Source organism: Aythya fuligula, chromosome 20 (genome assembly GCF_009819795.1).
Source record: "Aythya fuligula isolate bAytFul2 chromosome 20, bAytFul2.pri, whole genome shotgun sequence".
Classification (NCBI taxonomy): Eukaryota; Metazoa; Chordata; class Aves; order Anseriformes; family Anatidae; genus Aythya; species Aythya fuligula.
Genome location: NC_045578.1, coordinates 11,763,011 through 11,783,208, shown reverse-complemented (window position 1 = coordinate 11,783,208; position 20,198 = coordinate 11,763,011). Strand labels below are relative to the sequence as shown.

The window sequence follows — 20,198 nt, the reverse complement described above, 5'->3', positions numbered from 1 at the left end:
CAAGTACAACCTGTGACCATTCAATTCTCTTTATGATTCACTCAGCCAGAAAATGCCTCATCTGAGACCAAAACTGCCCTTCTTTCTCTGAAAGACTGTCCCTGCTCTTTATCTTGCGTGTGTGTGCACGTGTGTGCGTGCATACATTCTCGCACATGCATTTCCTTACTCCTCCCAAGGACTTCCTGGTTGAGCAGCAACAATTACTTACTTGACACTGTGCCTGGTATTTCTTTGTTGAACGTCCAACTATGTAGATCTGGGATGGTGACAGAGCCAAGACATTGTAAACAGAAATATCTTTCATGGAACCATATGCAGCACAGATTTTGATGTGGCACTGAAAAAAATAATATTACTTCCAAAGTTAATGCTCTGACTATTGAACAGCATGCACTACAAGGATGGCACTTGTTTAGCATCAAAGCAACAGGCAAACTCACTGTTAACAAATGCTGTAAACCACACACAGCTAAAGCTGTTTGCCTGCATGCCAGCAGAATTACAAATATGCAGAGAGAAAAGAATAAGTAGTTCATCGATTTATTTGTAATACCATATGCCAGGAGGTACTTTTGGATATTTTATTTAGCATTTCCTATTCTTTGAAAAGTAAGAAAAGAAAGGAGGAATGGCAAAAATACTTTATAATGGCCAATAGGATTTACTGTTCAGTCAATGATATCCTCTAGAAAAAGGTTTCAAGGATATAAATTTCTTTCTAGTACCTCTTGCATGAGATTCCGTAGAAAAATAGTCTTTTGTCGCAGTGGGTCATGAACGAGTCCATCAGAGAAGAAGATCATTCCTTGTGGGAAATTGTGTTGAGACAACCATGAAACCACACGCTGCTTTTGCATATCTGGACGGCCAGTAATATAGATAATCAGATACCCCAGGTCCTGCCAATGTCTGTCAGAAACAACAGATAAATTACATAGATGCAGAAAAAGAAATAATGCCCAAAAGACAGGTTAGTATTTCTTTGCTCAGCATGGACCCAGTTAGAAATCAGACATGACCCTTCAACAGGTAGAAAGCACCCTGTCTGCTCCTAGTGAGAAATTATGCAATTATATCTACATCTTGAGGGAGATAGAATAAAGCAAGTGATAGTCTCATACAATAAGTTATGTAAAACATAATAGCTATTTAAAAATGGATTTAGAATAGTCCCTTTGCTGTACCTCAAGTCCTCCTACCTTTGAAATGTATTGCGAGATTCTGTCATTTTAAATGAAGGAAATGGAAAATTCTTGACAACTGGCATCTCTGCATTCCAAAATGTGAGTTGTACTTCCTCACCCAGTGCAGTGTTAACAGACTTGCAAGAATGAATTAAAAGCATTCTGACTTTTCATCCATAAAACTCTCCTATGCTCATGGCGCTTGGTATTTCTGGAGCAGAAGTATGTCCTTACTTGAAGTTAGTGAAACACAAAATACACTCTTTGCTAACCACAGTAACAATTGGAATCATTATTAATTAATTACTCGCACTTTAACACCATGTTCATTTGAATACGCAATTTTCAATCTTTATCCAACTTAAACTACAAATTTCCAAGTAAACCATAGCATTCTAAGATTCCTCTGAAAATCAGGCAGGCCTGTTGTCCAAGCAAATGCAGAAACATACCTGCAAAGCATTCTAGCCTTTAAAGAATTTTTGCATCCTTAGTTTAAAAAATTATATATTCTGTTCCATTCCCCCCTATTGTGTTCAAACAGAAAAGTCAGAGATTGAGAAAGCGAAGCATGAAAACTTCACTTACCTGACAACATCAACAGCCCCAGCTCGGACTTTGGGATCACTTCCCATAATTGAAACACTTGCTGCAAATGAACCATCAATGCTGAACACAACACATTCCATTCCTCGGGGAAGCACAGTCAGATAGCTTGTGGCACTGCTCTGGTCCCCTCTGGAGAGCCAAAGGAATAAACACTTTTTACAAGCATAGTGTGAGAATATTTTCTGCACATTCTAGTTAAGGACTGTCTAGATCTGCAGTTTCAAATATCTCTATCAAGTAGGTATTCTGATTTCAGTCCTATGTGGGGCAATTAAAACCTAAACTTTTAGGAAATTGCTTTCCAATATGAAATTTGGAAGCTGATGTTAATAAGAAATTGCATTTGTACAAATACATATAACAATTCATAAAAAAAAAAAAAAAAAAACAAACACCAAAAAACTTAAGAACTCAAACTTTGGATGCTATCTGTCTACATATACACATAGATAATATGTGAATTCTCTGTGGATCTACATAGCACACAGAATCACATTATCATCTAGGTTGAAAAAGACCTCCAAGATCACCTACTCCAACCTCTGACCTAATACTAACAAGTCATCCACTAAATCAGATCAATGAGCTCTACATCTAAATGTCTTTTAAAGACCTCCAGGGATGGTGACTCAACCACTTCCCTGTGCAGCTCATTCCAATGCCTAACAACCCTTTTGGTAAAGTTCTTCCTAATATTCAACCTAAACCTCTTCTGGCAGAAATTAGCTTTTTTTTTTTTTTTTTTTTTTTTTTCCCAACAGTCTACAATTACTGGCAAATTCTCAGAAATTACAAGGGAAGAACTGATATGTACCTTTTATTGGCATCTTTTTGCTTATGACTATCAGCTTTTCTCCACTAAATAACCAATAGAATAATATTAGCATTAGCCATCTCTCTATCATTTCAAATTACAATGGAAATGCCAATCCAGAAAAGTAAAACAAACCAAAATAACCTACCCCTAAACAGAACCAAGCCAACAGAAAAATGCAATTGCAGATGGCTTTTCATATAGAAAGATATGTGAGATGCCATGCCACCTTCTGTTCATGACGACCTCCCCAAGAGGTCTGGACTCTAATAAAGCACAAAGTGATCCGAAGTCTTATTATTCCACGATATCATGGTCCTTAAAAAAATGTGATCCGAAGACCACATTGTCCTTCCTTTAAAAAGATGATCACCGTATGATATAGAAATTTATATATGATGATGAAGATTCTTAAAATATGTGCAAATTACATTACAGCTTAACAGGCAAAGGCAGGACAACTCTGATTCCTGTTTGAAACTCATTCCTGCAGTCTAAATGCCCATGGGTACTTAGCTTCCCTGTACACCTTAATTTATGTTCATGTAACTGTCTTTTCATAAATTGATGGTTTGTTATACAACACTGAAATAAAATATTTCTTCCTCCATTAGCACTACACAAGACTGAAAATTGACTTTGGACTTGATTAATGGGTGGATAATGTCACGTTCAATTTCAACTGAATTCATCACTCTGATTGTGCCTCCAAAGTAGAGACTCAAAGAAAACTGTAAAACTATTTTCTATTTGGGTATGTGATTTAATTCTAAGTGCAACGCTAAATTAATGTTATTTATTTATTTATTTATTTATTTTAATTCAGCACAGGAATTAAACATCAAAATTTTTAAAAGCACAGCTACCCTAGTCTTGCACCTATGCCAACAAATCTTACTTCATACATTTTCACTTTTTATACATGACAACACGGTATTTTTTTCAAATACAGGAAAACCAGGGGAGTTGACTTCAATAAAACGTTACTCTGAGATACTTTTTTCCCCCCAGTTTAGAATAAACATTCTTATGTACAGAATTAAAGCGACTCTTTCAATTAGCCTGCTATCAACACACACATTGCTGGCTGAGAATAAGACAGTACATCCTCTACTGTTAATTTCAACAATAAAAGCTTCTTATTGGCTTGAAGAACATGAAGCCATACCCTTCAGCAATCTTTTCTCCAATGAAGAAGCTCTGAAATAAACCAAATCATACACTCTTGCCATAAGAAAACTGAATAGTCATCCAGTCATCTTATTTTGCACTAAATTGAATTATGTTGAAGTTTTGTGTTGCAGGAAGGATAGTTAAGACCCATTGGGCAGGACACCTGTAAGCTGGCCAGTAAACAGATGACCACTGTTTCAAATCTAAACTGATAACACAGCAAGAAAACCAAGAAAAATAATTAAATTTGTCACTGGACAGCTGAAGCACAAAGAAATTAAATTATCTGCCTAAAGCCACACAGAAATCTGTTGTTTAATATAGAACTGACCAAATTTCCCCTCCATACACACTTCAATCTTGTACATGTCGATGTCTTCCTGATCACAAGAGCCCATCACACCTGTAGTTCCAGCTTAGAGTTATTACCTGACCACCATTTTGATGGGATACACACCAACTCTCAATCTCTTTTGTTTGGGTATGCTGTAAGATATCCGGCCACTGCTGTTGGATATCTCTGTGTCAAAGTACACCCATCTACCCGAAGATGGCTCAGTCATTATGAAGATATCAACCTGCAAAAACAATACAACAGGTACACAGAGGGTGCCTACTATCACACAAGACCTGCCAAGCCTACATCCCATTAGTATCTCCAATTGTGTCTTGTACCAAAAGCTAACAAAGTTTCAAGGAACCTTAAAACTCAATAAAAACTTCATAGAGGATCCTCTCAATTAGAAATGTTTCCTAACACACAGTACAAGAGTTTACTGTTGCTTTGACCATTTAAAGCACCCATCTTAGCATTGCCAATGTCAAGAGCATATAGAGCTCAGGACTTCAGGAGGAACATCAAACTGGAAAAAAGATCATTTCAGCTTGCGTGTGTGTATTAAGTTTTTGCATACTAAACCTACAAAAGGGAAAAAAATCAGCTGGTTATTAAAAGATGAAATCTTTCTCAAATCATAACATTGCTTTCAAACAAAAAGCCTACACATCTCAAAGTATCAAGATTTTTTTTTTTCCCTGAAGAGGTTTCATCAGTGCTTTTCTTCAACTTAAGTCACTCAAGTGATGGGGATGCTTTAAGGTGTTTTTTAAAACAGAACAGCCAAACAACAACACAACAAAACAACAGGATAAGATTGAAGCAGTGATTGTCTTAGAAGTATAACCATTACCCATGATGATAGTTCAATTTGTACCAGTACAAGGCATGCTGAATATTGCAATAGAATCTTAGAAGCAGCACATCACTTAAGTCGTGTGGAGTTAACTGATGAAGCCCAGCAGTGACAGAGGTACGGGATATTGTATACTGTATTTCAAGCCAACACACAGCAGCAGCTGACATAGCTTTTTGTGACTGTAGAAGAGTTCTTTGTCACATGAACCATCTTTCAGACAGGCATCACTCAAGATCTCTATAGTTGAGGCTGAATGGAAAACATTTTACAGTGAGGTCTCTGCTAGGGATGGAAGCAATTCAGTTGAATGATGCAATCTAGACTATCAACTCAAAGACACTGGTCAAGGCTTCCAAATGCATTCTATAACACAATTTCGAAAGATTCCTGTCTTTCACTAAAGTTTTTTTTTTTTTTTCCAGTTACCTCTGAAAATTTAACATACAAAATTTAACATAAGAAGAGTGCAATAATTTCATTGTGATGTAGGCAGAGAGTGAGAATGTAAATGCTGATCTCAAAAGCAAGAGCTTTACTCTGGCTGAGTGCAATATATCTAGCTTATATGTAACTCAGCCAACATCTTAACTCCAATATTTTGAAGCCAGGAGCCTGAGTACATTTGCAACAGTGAGAGGATCATCTCTAATGCATGGCAACACAATCCTTAGGTTTTTCTACCTGAAATACCACTTCCTGCTTAGTAACATGAAAAAAGGTAGGCAGAAGTCTTTCCATAGCCAGTTTCCTAAACAGTGCAAAAGAAGATGGAGAACAAAGGAGATTTACCATAAATAAAGCTGTTATCAGAGTCATTATTTAAGTGCAGTCTACTAAAAGTAGACTGCCCAATGTTGAAAAGCAGGAAGCTGAATGCTCAACCCAGCATGAGGTTAATGCATCACCTTAGCAGCATGGGCACAAAACAAGCAAAGCGAAGTCTCCAAGCTTCATTTTTACCCTAAGTTCAGCAACAACGCTCTGCTAATTTCCATAAAAGCTCTTACAGTCTATTGAATATGAACAAAGAGTTCACTTAATGTTTGGCTTTGCTAGTTTTAAGCCTGGCTGCTGCAGGCAGCGCTAGGAGCACAGATGGTTCCAACCATGGCACATTACTTCTTCAATTCTACAACTGATCTTTACTCTTCCATGTATGAGAAACAATAGCAACCTAACCTACAGCATCACTATTCCTTTATCTACTTGTATTACCTTGAAAGGAAGATGTACATTTTTCTTCTAGTGATTTGCCAACTGTTAATAAATACTTTTTTTGTCCTTCCTCAACAAGCTAATTTTCTGCAGTAGGTAGTGTAAACACAGGACGGGTTCAGCGATGGCTACCCAGCATGCTTTTCAGTAACAAGAGGAGATGGCCAGCATCACGTAAAAATGATGATAGCTGGGAAAAATGTCAGCTATCCAGAGAGTGTGCTTACAGCATATTTTTGCTGAAGTGATGGCAGACTAGTGACGTAATCCCTCACTGTAAGACTTTCTTTGGTACTATGAACTACATGTGCATTACATTCAACAACTATTTCTAGTAAACACTTATTTTAGAAAAATAAGGAAACAGGAAACAGATTTTACCTTTTCACCTGTTAAAGCTACCATGTCCAGAGGCCCATACATAAAGCGCCCAACTAGTACCTGAGGACCATCTTCTACTGCAATGATGTCATTAGCTCGATGATTAGCAGTCACATTCTGAAATGAGAGCAAAAGGTGGGAAGGGTACAGTTTGCTTTTATAGTAAGGCTATTGTCTCTATTATGCTGTTATGAACAGTAAGACAGAAACACAGTCCAAGACAGTGTGTTTGAGGTACATCCCAGTGCACCTTAGAGTACCTGTCAAAACTGGGCTTTCAGGAATGGCCAAGATTCCATTAATGGTGCATTCCTGAATAGAGATTCTGTTGAGGACACCCAAAATGACCAAAGAAGAGAGTACTTTTAAAGGAAATGCCAATTACCTTTCAGAACAAGTGGTGCCATAGATCCACATAATTACATGCAGAACATTCCTTTTATGAGGCACTTTCACTTATTTTCAGTAGCTCAAATTTTTCACACTAAAAAACAAACAATCCTCCCCCAAGAAACTTTTAACTGATGAATGGGAAGAGTATCTGCAACTTGGCACATCTTTCAAACTGAGAATACATTTTTAGCATAGATTGGACACAAGCTTTTACTGATTGAATGTCATATTTAACCTGGTATGCACTTATGCTCTGGAGCACAACGAATCCTTATCAGCACTTATAGCAGCATTCAAAACTTGTTAAAAAACTGTCTAAAAATTAACAGTGTAATTTTGCTAAGGCAAAAAGGTCAGGATTTCAGTGATATCCGAAAGAAATTTCTCAAGTCATGAATTTTATTTATTTGTTATTTAAGCCTTTATTTGATACTTATAATTGAAGTGGCATCTAAAGAAAGAAAATATGTTTTCTTGGGTCATAGATTCATTTATCATACAAGAAAATAGAAGAACAACCTCTTTGCTTAACTGAAATGTAAGGCCCTTCAGTTATTTAAAGAAAGAAATACACTTTCTCACAATGTGTAATGATAAACCAAGAATAAATTGTTCCTATTTCCTAACTGTTAATTTATTTGTCTCTGGATTATGTTAACAGCTTTAAGTTATGTAAAATTCACAATTTAGGAGATTAGACTCCATTTAAATTGCTGCCAAACCCAATTTCTATAGCTACCATGGATATTCAGATTTATACTTACTCTCAATTTGACATGTGTCCTTTTACGGAGCCATTTTTCTCGTGGATTAGATGGGCTTAGTGTTGCTGGATCCAGGCTGTTGTTCTCCTTGAAATTTACATTTTCATACCTCATCACCTGAAATGATATTAATGTTTTTATAAGCCATGTGTTGCTTGGAGAGTCCTTTAATTGGCAAGGAAAGGAGTACACTGCTGCCCCTGCTGAATGACACTGCAGAGCGGATAGCACAAGCAGAGCAGAAAGATGCACAGACCATATGTTCACGTTAAGCACTGGCCAAAAGAGTGAAAGCATTTTATTTGTCTATATGGTTAAGCTCAGGTCCTTAATAAACAGCTTTTCCATTCACACCACAGCATGCACATTTTTTTACATTCAAATCCTTCCCTGAACCACACAAACATTAGGATGATACAAGAGACACTCCTCATTGTCTGCAAAGTCAGTAAGGCTCCTTAAGACCGTGGCTCCTTAAGACTTGTTAATGCCCTTTATTGAGCAGAGGTCAGATTCCTGACTCTATCTGTAACGATTTTCTATTCATAGGCCCAGACAATGTTTCCTATTGCCTTCTGGCTATTACTCACCACTGCAGTAGGGAACAGGAACGAGATTTGGCTTGTGGCTGGTGACATGGTTTAATCTGAAGGTAAAAGGACTATAGTTTGTGAACATGCAAAAGCCTGTCACATCATGCAAGCTACATTTCCTTATGACCTAAATATCACACACTTAACCAACAAATTTGCGTGTTCAACTCATATATTAGAGCCAACCCACAAATTTCAGCAAGACATGGCTTGCAGCTTCCATAATGGGACCAGGGACAGCTTGAGGCTAGTTCAGTTTGAATGAGAAATCGCTTGTCTGTATTTTTCACATGCTAGCCGAAAATGAATCAAGTTGGACAGTTGGCTTTCTATGCTGAAGTTTTCCAACCCTGGTGCCATCTGGAATGGTGGCCTGAAATCCCTTTGAAAGCTGTCTGATGTGTCCATCAAGTAAAATTATGTTGCATTCAGCCACAGAAAAGCAATTGGCTTGCAACAGATCAGAGTAAAGCTGGGAGGCCAGTGTGTTTTTTAAAAAAATTGTCATAAATTCCATTCACCAGGGGGCATATATAGGAAATATATTCCTATAGGGCATTTATGAGTCACTAGCCTTAACCTTAACAGGTAGCAAGACAGAATGTCCATCATTTGCTGAAATTAACCAGTCCTTTATGTAGTGTTACAAACTCACATATTGCTTTAGAGGAACGTTCCAAATGTGTGAATGCACATATAAGGCTAGATAAGACAAAACACTGCAACTTAATAAGGATGAACAGAAAGCAAGAATAAAGCAGGAATGATTGCTGACAGAAAAGTATCAGCAATACGCTTAGGGAGGCATTTGAAAGGTGATATGCAAGAATGTTCTGATGGACTCAAGGTTAAAAAAAATCCCGAGAGAAAGAGATGACAAGAGCTTTAAGAAAGCTGCAAAGGAGAGCAGAAACATCCACATGCAAATATCTAAGACTTTTCAGGAGAATAAAACAGGTATCTGCATCCTGACACTTCCAGAAGACACTTCTCTACTTTGGGATGAACAACAAATAAGATTCCTGTTCTGGAGGCTGTTCTGTTTCATGAAAAACCCATAAACAGCTTTTACTTTGCATTGATTTTGGTGACACTAGTTATAAACAAAGTTTATTACATTTTGAATGGAATTAGATATACCAAAGGATGCTTTGAAAGGACAGTGAGCGGCTGAAGAAGCCTTAGAATTTCATCAATTAAAAACATAATTTCATCATTCACTGGATGTAAAAAATACACTGATTCCTGAGTTAATACAAATTAAAGTGCTTGTACCTAGCTTCTATGGGAGGGACCTTGGTTTCTTGGCCACTTATCCTGCAGGTCACATTCAAATCCACTAAATTTTTTTCAACCCAGGTGAGATTTCTCAGCTTCACGACTTTCTCTAGAGATCAGAACATGGTTAACTCTAGGTCACTCACAGCTGCTGTCTAAATACTGGAACAGTAGGAACAAGAGACTCATCATATGCCTCAGAAATCATTTCTGAGACAGTGCACACAATGCCTGTAAATACACTAGTACAGTTATAGGAGAGACTGCTAAGCAACTGTTTTTTCTTACACGCTTCAGTTTCAGTCTCCTAATTTTTCCTTATTCCCTCTAATTTTGAGAGGGATATTTGCTGTAGAGAGAGAAAGAAAGAGATCAATGACCTGTCTCAAAATGAATGCCACAACGTCTGTTGATTCCCAGTAGCTGGCATGGAAGAGATGTGGCAGGGCCACAGTTGGAAATGCTGTCAGTACATCTGGACAATACAAGGCATAATCAATTCGTTTTGTTCCCCACCACTTTGCAGTAACTACAAAATAAAACAAAAGGAAAAAAAGTATCACATTTCTAAAAGATATCTTAGCAAATCTCTTGCTGTTTTTATGTTTAAGCTAGATAACAAAATAAAATCTTCTGCTTTTTTAATCCTGACATTTAGAGTCTGTTAAAGGCATCAAACAAACACAAATGTACTGTTTTCACTGACTGCATAATCCCTTAAATGTCTGCAGTCAAAACAGCCCTCCAAGTTTTGGGAAGCAGAGGTTATCTTACCATGATTCCCTTTGCTTCCTGGTCCATAGGAAATGTACAGTGAAAGACCAGTTAAGTTTCTGATCGTGTTACAGAGTAAGAGTTGCAAATGCTTCGCAAACAATGAATACGCTATTGATATGTGTCTACAGTCTGTAACAGGAGAATATAATGATCTATAGCACTTATAGTTATGAGTAACAATTCTTATCTATCTATATTTCTTCATGCCTGGACCATGCTTCTAAACCCAAGTTAGTATGAAACCCTTAATAACTATTTCCAAGTGCCATTTTAATATAGAATTGTGACTTCACTTCCATTATTTTATCTAAATTATTACAAACAGAAAAAGGAAGTTAAATTGTGTTACTTAAAACCACAGCAACTTAGGCTGTTCTCATTCTCCCCAGATTTTCAAGTAAGTTATTTTCCTTTTCATAATAAAGTTTTCCACAGAAAGGATATAGGGAAAGGGCATTTGCTATATCAGACAGCGCACGTCACCAGGCTTCACTCACTGTTGGTGAAGTATGCTGATGGCAAGCTCTCTGTTGACCCTGAGTTTTCGCTGTTTGTGCTGGCCAAGCTCAACTTTCTCTCTTTTCCTTGTGGTTGATTAGATGTGTTTGGAGATTCAGGACTCTCCTGAGCAAGAGTTATATTCAAAGAGCTGTTCTCAAGGAACAGAGCACTGTGGTTTTGGATGGCATCACCTGCAGGTCATAGAAATGAAAAACAAAACAAAACAAAAAACAGCCACCACCACCAACAAAAAAACAATGGGATGAACAACATGGCTTTGAAATTATTTTTGAAATATATATTTTTAAAATATAAAGCCAACGATCATTTTCCTTAACAACATCAGATTTAATGACCACAGATGAAACTCCTTCAGAGTGAGAAGGGCAGCACAAGACAACACAACTAAATGGAGAAAGCATACCCTACTGCCATAAAAATGCAATGGCATCTAAGATCTTCCAAAATGCGTAGTTCTGTTGGGAGGCTGCCTCTCACTCAACGTTGCCTATTTTAAAGTCACTCTCTAAGAAGAGCTATGCAACCCTTGGAGTCTGTGACACTCCTCATTTTCCTGAGGTGAGCGAAAGGACTAGAGAAAGAGACCATTCTTCACAAATGGAACAGAATTCTCATTTATTCATGCCACTCTGACAGATGAGCTATGGGCCATGCTTAACACCTCTACTTAGTGAAACAAAAGAAAGCTTTCATCCTGAGGTGTTCTGCAACACTCCTGAGGTGTTCAAAGAACAGATGTGCATTTAAATAAAAGTATTACCGATGTAGCCTGCACATCCCTGCTGCACCCAGCAAAGGCAGAAGCTCCACAAGGTACCTTTGAGACAGGATGTACAGCAAAGTGCACATCAAAAGCAGCTGACTCCTCTATAGTTTTTTCAGAGAACAAACCTCTTGGAGAGATTAAAATGTAGTCAACAAAGGGAAAAGGGGAAGCAGTTCAATGCACATGATAAAAAAGAAAGCAGAGGGACCTTGACGACATATTGCTCTATTCCTGAGCATTTTTCAGTCCCATTCAGACAACTGATCACACTGTGCTCATCTTTCAGGTGGCCATGGGTTAGGGACTACGTCATACATTTCTTTACATAGTGGAGGCCTAGGGTAAGTTTCTTTTCCAACTTTTCAAGTGTTACCAACTCTTAGTGCAAAGGACACCTCAATGGTACACAGAGGAGAACACAACAGGATTTTTTAAGAACTTAAACATAAAAGTTGTTTACAGTAACATCATTGCTTGCAAAAATACACTGGGAGTATAAATGTCTATAGATATCAGAACTGTTAAAACTTGTCAGCATTGAATGAAAAGGAATAGCTTCATAGCTCCCTACAAATTCATCCCTTCCAAAAAGCAGGCATGGCTGGAAAGGTTGTCTTGTTTTGACATAAGCCTGAATATCTCAACTGCATGAGACAACACAAGGAGATAGACCAGGTTGAACCAGAGAAGCAACTAAATTCTTACACTTCATGATTGGTATAAAGTTTCAAAAGAATATATTCAATCATTTTTTTCCATGGGAATCTGTATTTTGAGTTTCATTAAAAAAATGAACCGTTCTTTCAAAGGAATCTTTCTGATGCCACACAAGGAAAGTTATGTGTGGCTGTAGGAAAGATTAATGAAGGTGAAAAAGATAGAAGTACAATCTTACTATTTCCCTTGTCTCAGGCAAACCATAACCTCTAACACAGACAACTGAAAATTAAAAACAGTGCTGCTTTCTTATAACCTACCTCTTAAGATGGGGAGATATTATATGCTCTTTGTAGCAAAACAAGAGGTACAAGGAAGTAAAAGTTCTATTCTAAGTCATTCTAAACACTGAACCAGTATGCACTTAGTCTTTCTGACAACAAACTCCAAACCACATTGCCCTGAAGTATCACAGCAAATCAGCTCACTGAAGAGATGATAGAGCAGTAGAATCCACAGACATATGGAGTAAGGAACAAGGAAGATGCAACTCTGTTAGGGGTCTATCTGAACCAGTAACCTGAATCAAACTGCAATCAACAGGAAATTCCACAGAAAGTGCAATAAATTCTGTAAATGAGAGCTAAAAAAAAAATGATGCCTCCAGAAAGTGCTTGTGGTTGGCAGTTTTCTGACACATACGTTCTGCTTCCCCTCTCTGGTGGTAAAAATTAACTTCAATAAAAAGGGTTGTTGTGCCTTTTAAAATTCTCTACCTCCAAATTGTTGTTGCTCTACTGAAACTAATGTAAATTGATTATAATTCAATCCTTCCTTCTCTGTCAGAAGTTTTCAAAAGTTTGAGATTCAGTTCTTCATTCCCACAAAAATGCAGATGGAGACAGAATTAAAAATAATAACTTTGCACAAAATAGAAAACATGTCAGCCAACACACTGTTTGACTTTTCCAAATTATTAGCTGGCTTACCAACCACTCGGTAAGAATCTGGAGCTTTGTATTTTGTTTATTTCCTAATACTTTTATTTTGAGTAACCATTCTTCTTTTGAAGAGACCAAATCAATAAAATGGAAGAAAACTGCCAAAAATGCCTTTCTCTCATATTTCCTCAATCAGCTTTATGTAAAGCAGGTAGGGCAGTCTGCTTTCATCTCTGGAAGATGGGTTTTTGTTGAATGGTGAAGGAGGAGAATTTTCATTATTCTTCCAATACAGTAACTGAAAAAGACACTTCCCTCCAAAAATAATCTTTTTCATGAATCTGAGTATCACATGACTCAGGATTTGAGGTTAAAGGCTCCAAGGATCTGATCTAAAGGCTCTCTAAGAGCCTTTAGAGGCTATTATCACTTATCATTATAGGTTCTTATTACTAGTCTAACTATTTTTACTTATCAAGCTTGATAACAAAGGCAGATCATTTCACAAAGTCCCAGCTCGGGTAATTATGATAGTTGCATCACAGACAAAGAGGCAAAGCAACTTCCTCACGGCCAGGCAATTCAGACAAAATTAACAATTCATTAATTTCTCTATATACAATCAGAGAAATACAGTGCTTTTAGACCTTGACTTCTATCTACCCATAACGAAGCACACCATTTGGCAATCCTACATACTCCTTATAAATAAAACTTTGCAAGAGAAGAAATTTGCATTTATTTCAATTGTGCTGCAAAATGAAATGTGACAGAAGCTCAAAGACTCTTTATTAAGTGTAAATAGGAAAGAAAATTATCTACATTCTGCTATGTCAAATGTCTAAAAAGTAGGGTAAGTTGAATCCAGGTGTTTTCAGTAAACACACAGTGACCATATTTTTAACGCTCCCCATGCCACAAGCAGCAAAGCAAAAAGAAATTACATCCTACATGCTAGTGGTGTCAAAAACACGAGTGGTGGCAAATCAGGGATCTGTCACAAAGTAAAGGATCACAAAAGCATTCTAAATGTTGAATAGGCAAAAATTGAGAAAGGTGCTGTCCAATAAAAGTCAAGACAACGTGTCTTTCTCTGTGTTGTAACACAATCTGAACTTTGTACCTTGCCCTCACACTTAAAACAAAAAAAATACTAACCAATCAAAAAAAACAAACATTAACCATTTGTTCTTATAAGAAAAGTAATAGGGAATGAGATCCTGCAATGACATGAAATGTTACCAGGAAAGGCTGTTTTGGGCAGTGCATAACAATAATACAGTTTGGTGTAATTAGATTTCATTGTATTTCACTAGGAAACTACCATTCCAAGTTAATACCATGAAAGCTCCCATTTGGAGAAATGCTTTCACAAGCCCAGGTATCAGAGAAAATGAAAAAAAAAAAATAAATCTGTGCAGTCACAGGGATTAATCCTTTGTGAATTAAGAATCTTTAATTCCAAGAGGATCTCTAAGGTTGTGCATTTAAATGGGAGGATTTCATATTCATTGAAATAACATAGCTTAGATGTAAAGCACAGCAACAGTTAAATATGCAGAGTTAATACAAAACCATACTATGGAACACCTGCTGATCATTAGACCTTGAACCTGAATATCTCAACCTATAATATGTCCAACAGACAGTGTTTCCAGATTTATGTGCTTTGTAGGAGAATCTTCTGACACACTGCCTTAGAAGAACCAAAAAGGTTCCTTTGTTCTCAAATCACTTATAAACCCTTTGTTCTCGAATCACTTATAAAGTCTCGCTTCAAGAATCATAGTATCTGAAGAGTTTATTTCAATACAACAAAGCTGGTAAAATAAAGCAACACAACATTTTCAACATGAAAAGCAGTCTAAGGGAAGTATTCAGATAGCCTGAGATATGTTTCAGAGACAGAATTTTGTGCCTAACTAAGCAGTAGGAAAATTCAGACACTTGGGTGATGAGAGAACACATTCCATAGATTGGACTGTCCAACAGCTTGGCTATTCCTTAGTCAATTCCTGAGGAAAAGACAGATCTGCAGGATTTTCAGTGGCTTGGCAATAGTGTTAAGTTAGCTAACAGTGTTAAAAGTTAGCTAACAGTGTTAAGAAAATTGGTGTGGGTGAGACTATATTAAGGCTTTTCTTATGGTATTCCTTAGTATTCACAGAATCACATAATTGAAGGGGTTGGAAGGGACCTCGAAAGATCATCGGGTCCAACCCCCCTGCCAAAGCAGGTTCCTTAGAGCAGGCTGCCCATGCAGGCATCCAGACGGGCCTTGAATATCTCCAGAAAAGGAGACTCCACAACCTCCCTGGGCAGCCTATTCCAGTGCTCCGTCACCCTCACCATGAAGAAATTCTTTCGCATGTTGGTGCGGAACTTCCTGTGCTCTACCTTGTGACTGTTACTTCTTGTCCTGTCCCCGCAAACCACTGAAAAAAGGTTGGCCAAATCCCTCTGTCTCCCACACGTCAGGTATTTACACACATCGATGAGATCCCCTCTCAGTCTTCTTTTCTCCAGGCTGAACAGACACAGGTCTCCCAGCCTTTCTTCATAGGGAAGATGCTCCAGGCCCCGTATCATCTTTGTGGCCCTCTGCTGGACTCCTTCCAGGAGATCCCTGTCTTTCTTGTACTGGAGAGTCCAGAAATGGACACAGTACTCCAGGTGAGGCTTGACCAGGGCAGAGTAGAGAGGGAGGATCACCTCCCTTGACCTGCTGGCCACGCTCCTTTTAATGCACACCAGGATCCCATTAGCCCTCTTGGCCACAAGTGCACAGTGCTGGCTCATGGTCAACCTGTCGTCCACCAGGACCCTCAGGTCCTCCTCCTCAGAGCTCCTCTCCAGCAGGTCATCCCCCAGCCTGTACTGATACACGTGGTTGTTCCTTCCCAGATGCAGGACTCTACACTTGCTCTTGTTAAACCTCATTTGTTTTCTTCCATCTCTCTAGCCTGTCCAGGTCTCGCTGAATGGCAGCACAGTCTTCTGGTGTGCCACTCACTCCACCCAGCTTTGTGTCATCAGCGTACTTGCTGAGGGCAGAAACTATAAAGATGTTGAACAATTCTGTACTAGACAGCAAAACAAAACTGCTGACAGTAAGGAAGCAGCTACAGGTAAATTCATACTTGAACAGTCATTTACCCTCTCAGGATAAAGTCTTAATCTCTCTTCTGTACATTAGAATTTGTTCCAAATCCTTTATTGAACCTGTGCTGTTACATTTCATGCTGAAAGTAGGTGACAATCTGATAGTTCATCCTGTCAAAAACCTGCCACTCCTAGACTCTCTACCATCCAATGAAACCTTGATTTCTAGTAAACACTGAGAATATAGACTCTCATGTAAAAATGAAAATAAATCCCATTTGTAGAACCAGAATGTTTGTTTTCCAAACCAAATGTCAGTACCGCTATTTTATATTGTCCTTGTCATCAACATTTGTAGGATTCCCACAACAGATGTACACAACTCAGCAGCTCATGTGTAACCATGAGTCTTGCTCTTCTCATGCTTTTTAATGCTTACCTACTCATATGAACACTGGTCTTTGAATGAATTTAAGAAGACTATTCCATCTCATTTCCTAATTAAAAAAAAATCCAAGTACTTTAATATCATGTTTTTTCATAAAATTATTTGTGTTGTTCTAATGCAGTCTGTTATGTTTTTTAATGTCACCAGTTACATTTTAACTATTATTGAAACTACAGACTAATACTAAATCTGAATACTAATTATTGTTATTCCTTAAACACATCTACAACAGAAAGAACTATATGCTATGATAAAGAACAACTATTGCATAGAAGTGCCCTATTTCAAATTTTTATCTGAGAACTTAGTACTGCTGAGCTTTTCCTAGATAGGACGTTGTTATGGATGTGAAATGATACAATTAAAGATCTGCTGTAGTTTTTCAAAAATTGGTTTAATCAGATTTAGACTGATTGGCATCCAATATACACACTACTTTTGGCAGAGAAAAGGAAGGGATGTGTGTGTATCACACTGCACAGAAGAGGCTCACAATGATCTATATTCACCCAGTTCTAACAAAAAGAAAACACTGCCATTTTACTGTATTAGCCTTTAACATGAGACTCCAAATCCTGAAAAGCCTTTTGAAATATTCTGCTGAGGCCTCAATTCATGTCTGAATGTGTAGCAAGAAGAATAAATCTAATGTGTATGCATATACACATACACTGATTAATTCCTTATTTGCATAATATGGCATGTCAGGATACTGCACATTCGTACAACTATCTCATTTTTTTATATGCAAAGTCAAAACATAATTGTTACAACACAACAGCACAATTCCTTTTTTTTTTTTTTTTAATTTAAATCCATGTCTTTCTATTTCCTCCCCAATCAATCTGTTTATTTTTTTCCTGGATTCAAACATCAATTGCTGAATATCATTACTATTTAATAGTCTAACAACAAAAGAGCAGATCAAAAGACAATTTTCCTAGTGCTATAATTTGTCTTAATAGATATCTGCAATAAAACTACTACAAGTAACCAAGAGAAACAACATCTAAAACAACTGGTATATGTAGGCAAAGTTCAACTAACTGTAAAAACAAATAGTCCAAAATGATGGTATCAATCAACTCAGTCAAAGACATGGAAGCATGCAAGTGACTCTTCAACTAAAGCAATGGTTCACTTTCCAAACACTATTTAACAGAGCTAGTATCCCAAAAGCTCACATGCAAGAATCAGTTTTTCTCAATGATCTTTGGTTTGATATTTGCTAAATATATCTGTACCCTTCTGCCCCAGATCACTAGTTTTTAGCATGGAAGCACATTTGTATTTCAAATCCTCTTGAGCTGTGTAAGGAAAGAAAGCTTAAGAGAAGAATAGATACAGAGAGCTATGGAAAATAAGTACTGTACCTAACTGGTGAGATCTTCCATCCCCCAGTGGGTATCTCTGGTACCGTGGGACACTGAATGGAGGCAGGAGATGAAATCTTTTCTCCAACAGTGGTTCAAGTCTGCAGGCAGACGGATCAGCAGAGTGAAAGAAACTGTAAACTTGGCTGCAGGCTGGGCGGACCTGGCATACTTGGATGAGAATCAAACAGAGAAAGAGAGTTCAGTATTGCACCTTCACAATTTTCAAGGAGTATATACATATATAAATGATTAATATGGTCTTCTGCAACTCCAGACTAGCACATATCTGGCCATGAGAAATTTATGTAAATCAGTTACAATTTCCTCTGTAATGAGCATTTTGTTGCAAAGGAATTTTACAGAGACATCACAATCTCAGATGTAGGCATGCAGCAGACACGAAGATGAGCCAGAGAAACAAGACAGAAGCAACGAAGTAAAAAGAAGTTCAAAAGTCTTGTAAATTTGTTACTGAGCATTACAACTATGATGCTCTCAGCACTTCAAGTATTTACCAGCAAAATGGTTTAACAGGCCTGTTACACATAGAGGACTGAAATCTAAATGAGATCCAGAGAAGAAAGGTGACATTATTGCAGTTTCTGAAGTCACCTTATGAAAGCTAACGCTTAGAAATGAAGCTGGTCATACTCAAAGCAATGTTTAACATTCTTGCTGAAGATATGAAAATTCTCAGAGTTTTGGGGGCTGCAACTGGAAATGGGTATTTGTTAACCATCTACTTAGTCAGATAGCAGGGCATTCTTTTGATTGATTACAGGGCACTGCAGCATAACTTAGAAGGGTGATCACACAAGATGGATAAAATCTGTACGACAGTGTAGTCCCTTCTCATTGAGCTATACCACACTTTAATCACTCTGAATCTTGCCAGCCTGGGTAGATGAATTCATTATGGAGAGTGTTACTGAATATTAGATATAATGGAATCTATTTTAAATGACATCTCTTATCAGAGTACCCATCATAGATATAAAAAAAATTAAAATCAAAGAACACTACTTAGGTTCTTTCTAATTTTCAAGAGCAGCAGTAAAGGTATTTGTACATCAGCAAAATCACACTGAGAAAACTTGACACTGTTCAACTTTCTCTGCTGCAGTCAGTCACAATGAACTACCTATATCAGAGAACACTACATTCTTACAGATTTTCTCAAGTCCTTCCCATGTTGCTGGAAGGACTCTAAGAATATTTATTCCGTTGCTTGCTGTTATTAATTGCATACAGGGAAAAATCTTGATGTAGACTATATCGATGTTACCGAGTTCTGAACTTCTAAGACTACTTCTGAGTTGTCAAAGCAGTGTTGCCATATGCAGGTCATAGCAGTACTTTGCAGCAATCTCTGTTCTGTAAAAGCTGTAGCAGAGTGTCAGCAAGTTTTTATTTAAATTGGTAAGAAAATTACCCTTTTATTGTTCACAGCAAAAACCTTTCAAAGATACTTAAAAGGATGGAGAGGGACTCTTTACTCAGGTAGATAAGGATAAGACAAGGGGGAATGGTCTTAAACTAAAAGGGGATAGATTTAGTTTAGACATTAGGAGGAAGTTCTTCACTGTAAGGGTAGTGAGGCACTGGAACAGATTGCCCAGAGAAGCTTTGGATGCCCCATCCCTGGAGGTGTTCAAGGCCAGACTGAACGGGGCCTTGTCCAACCAGATCTAGTGGGTGGTTGGAAGTAGATTATTTTAAAGTCCCATCCAACCCAAGACATTTTATGATACTATGATACTTCAGCACTGAGGTTCAAGTTCAGAAAAACATTAATTCTAAAGATGAGGCACATGTTCATATATCTATTTCAAACAGGGACAGACACAGGACTATTGGAAAAAGAGAAAATTCCAGTTGCTCAGAACAGAACTAGAATGGGGTGTCATACCTGTCATACCTCATAAACAGCTAGGACACAATGTGAGACCACAAGGAATTTGTGACATGGGAGAGGAAAGAAAGGAAGACATTCCTTTTCAATTAAT

At 37.6% G+C, this 20,198-nt stretch overlaps 1 protein-coding gene across 2 annotated transcripts in view; it reads right to left on the bottom strand.

Annotated features, from left to right (window-relative positions):
• The window catches only part of PITPNM3 (PITPNM family member 3), a 77,135-nt gene that overhangs the window by 1,202 nt on the left and 55,735 nt on the right, over positions 1-20,198 (bottom strand). For both annotated transcript variants that reach the window (XM_032201217.1, XM_032201218.1), the window contains exons 10-18: positions 18,190-18,360; positions 10,878-11,072; positions 9,984-10,132; positions 7,733-7,849; positions 6,576-6,692; positions 4,213-4,361; positions 1,776-1,925; positions 729-912; positions 212-340 (exon numbers count right to left, since the gene is read on the bottom strand). In XM_032201217.1, the coding sequence (XP_032057108.1) occupies positions 212-340; positions 729-912; positions 1,776-1,925; positions 4,213-4,361; positions 6,576-6,692; positions 7,733-7,849; positions 9,984-10,132; positions 10,878-11,072; positions 18,190-18,360 (1,361 nt within the window). The remainder of the gene's footprint in view (positions 1-211; positions 341-728; positions 913-1,775; positions 1,926-4,212; positions 4,362-6,575; positions 6,693-7,732; positions 7,850-9,983; positions 10,133-10,877; positions 11,073-18,189; positions 18,361-20,198) is intronic.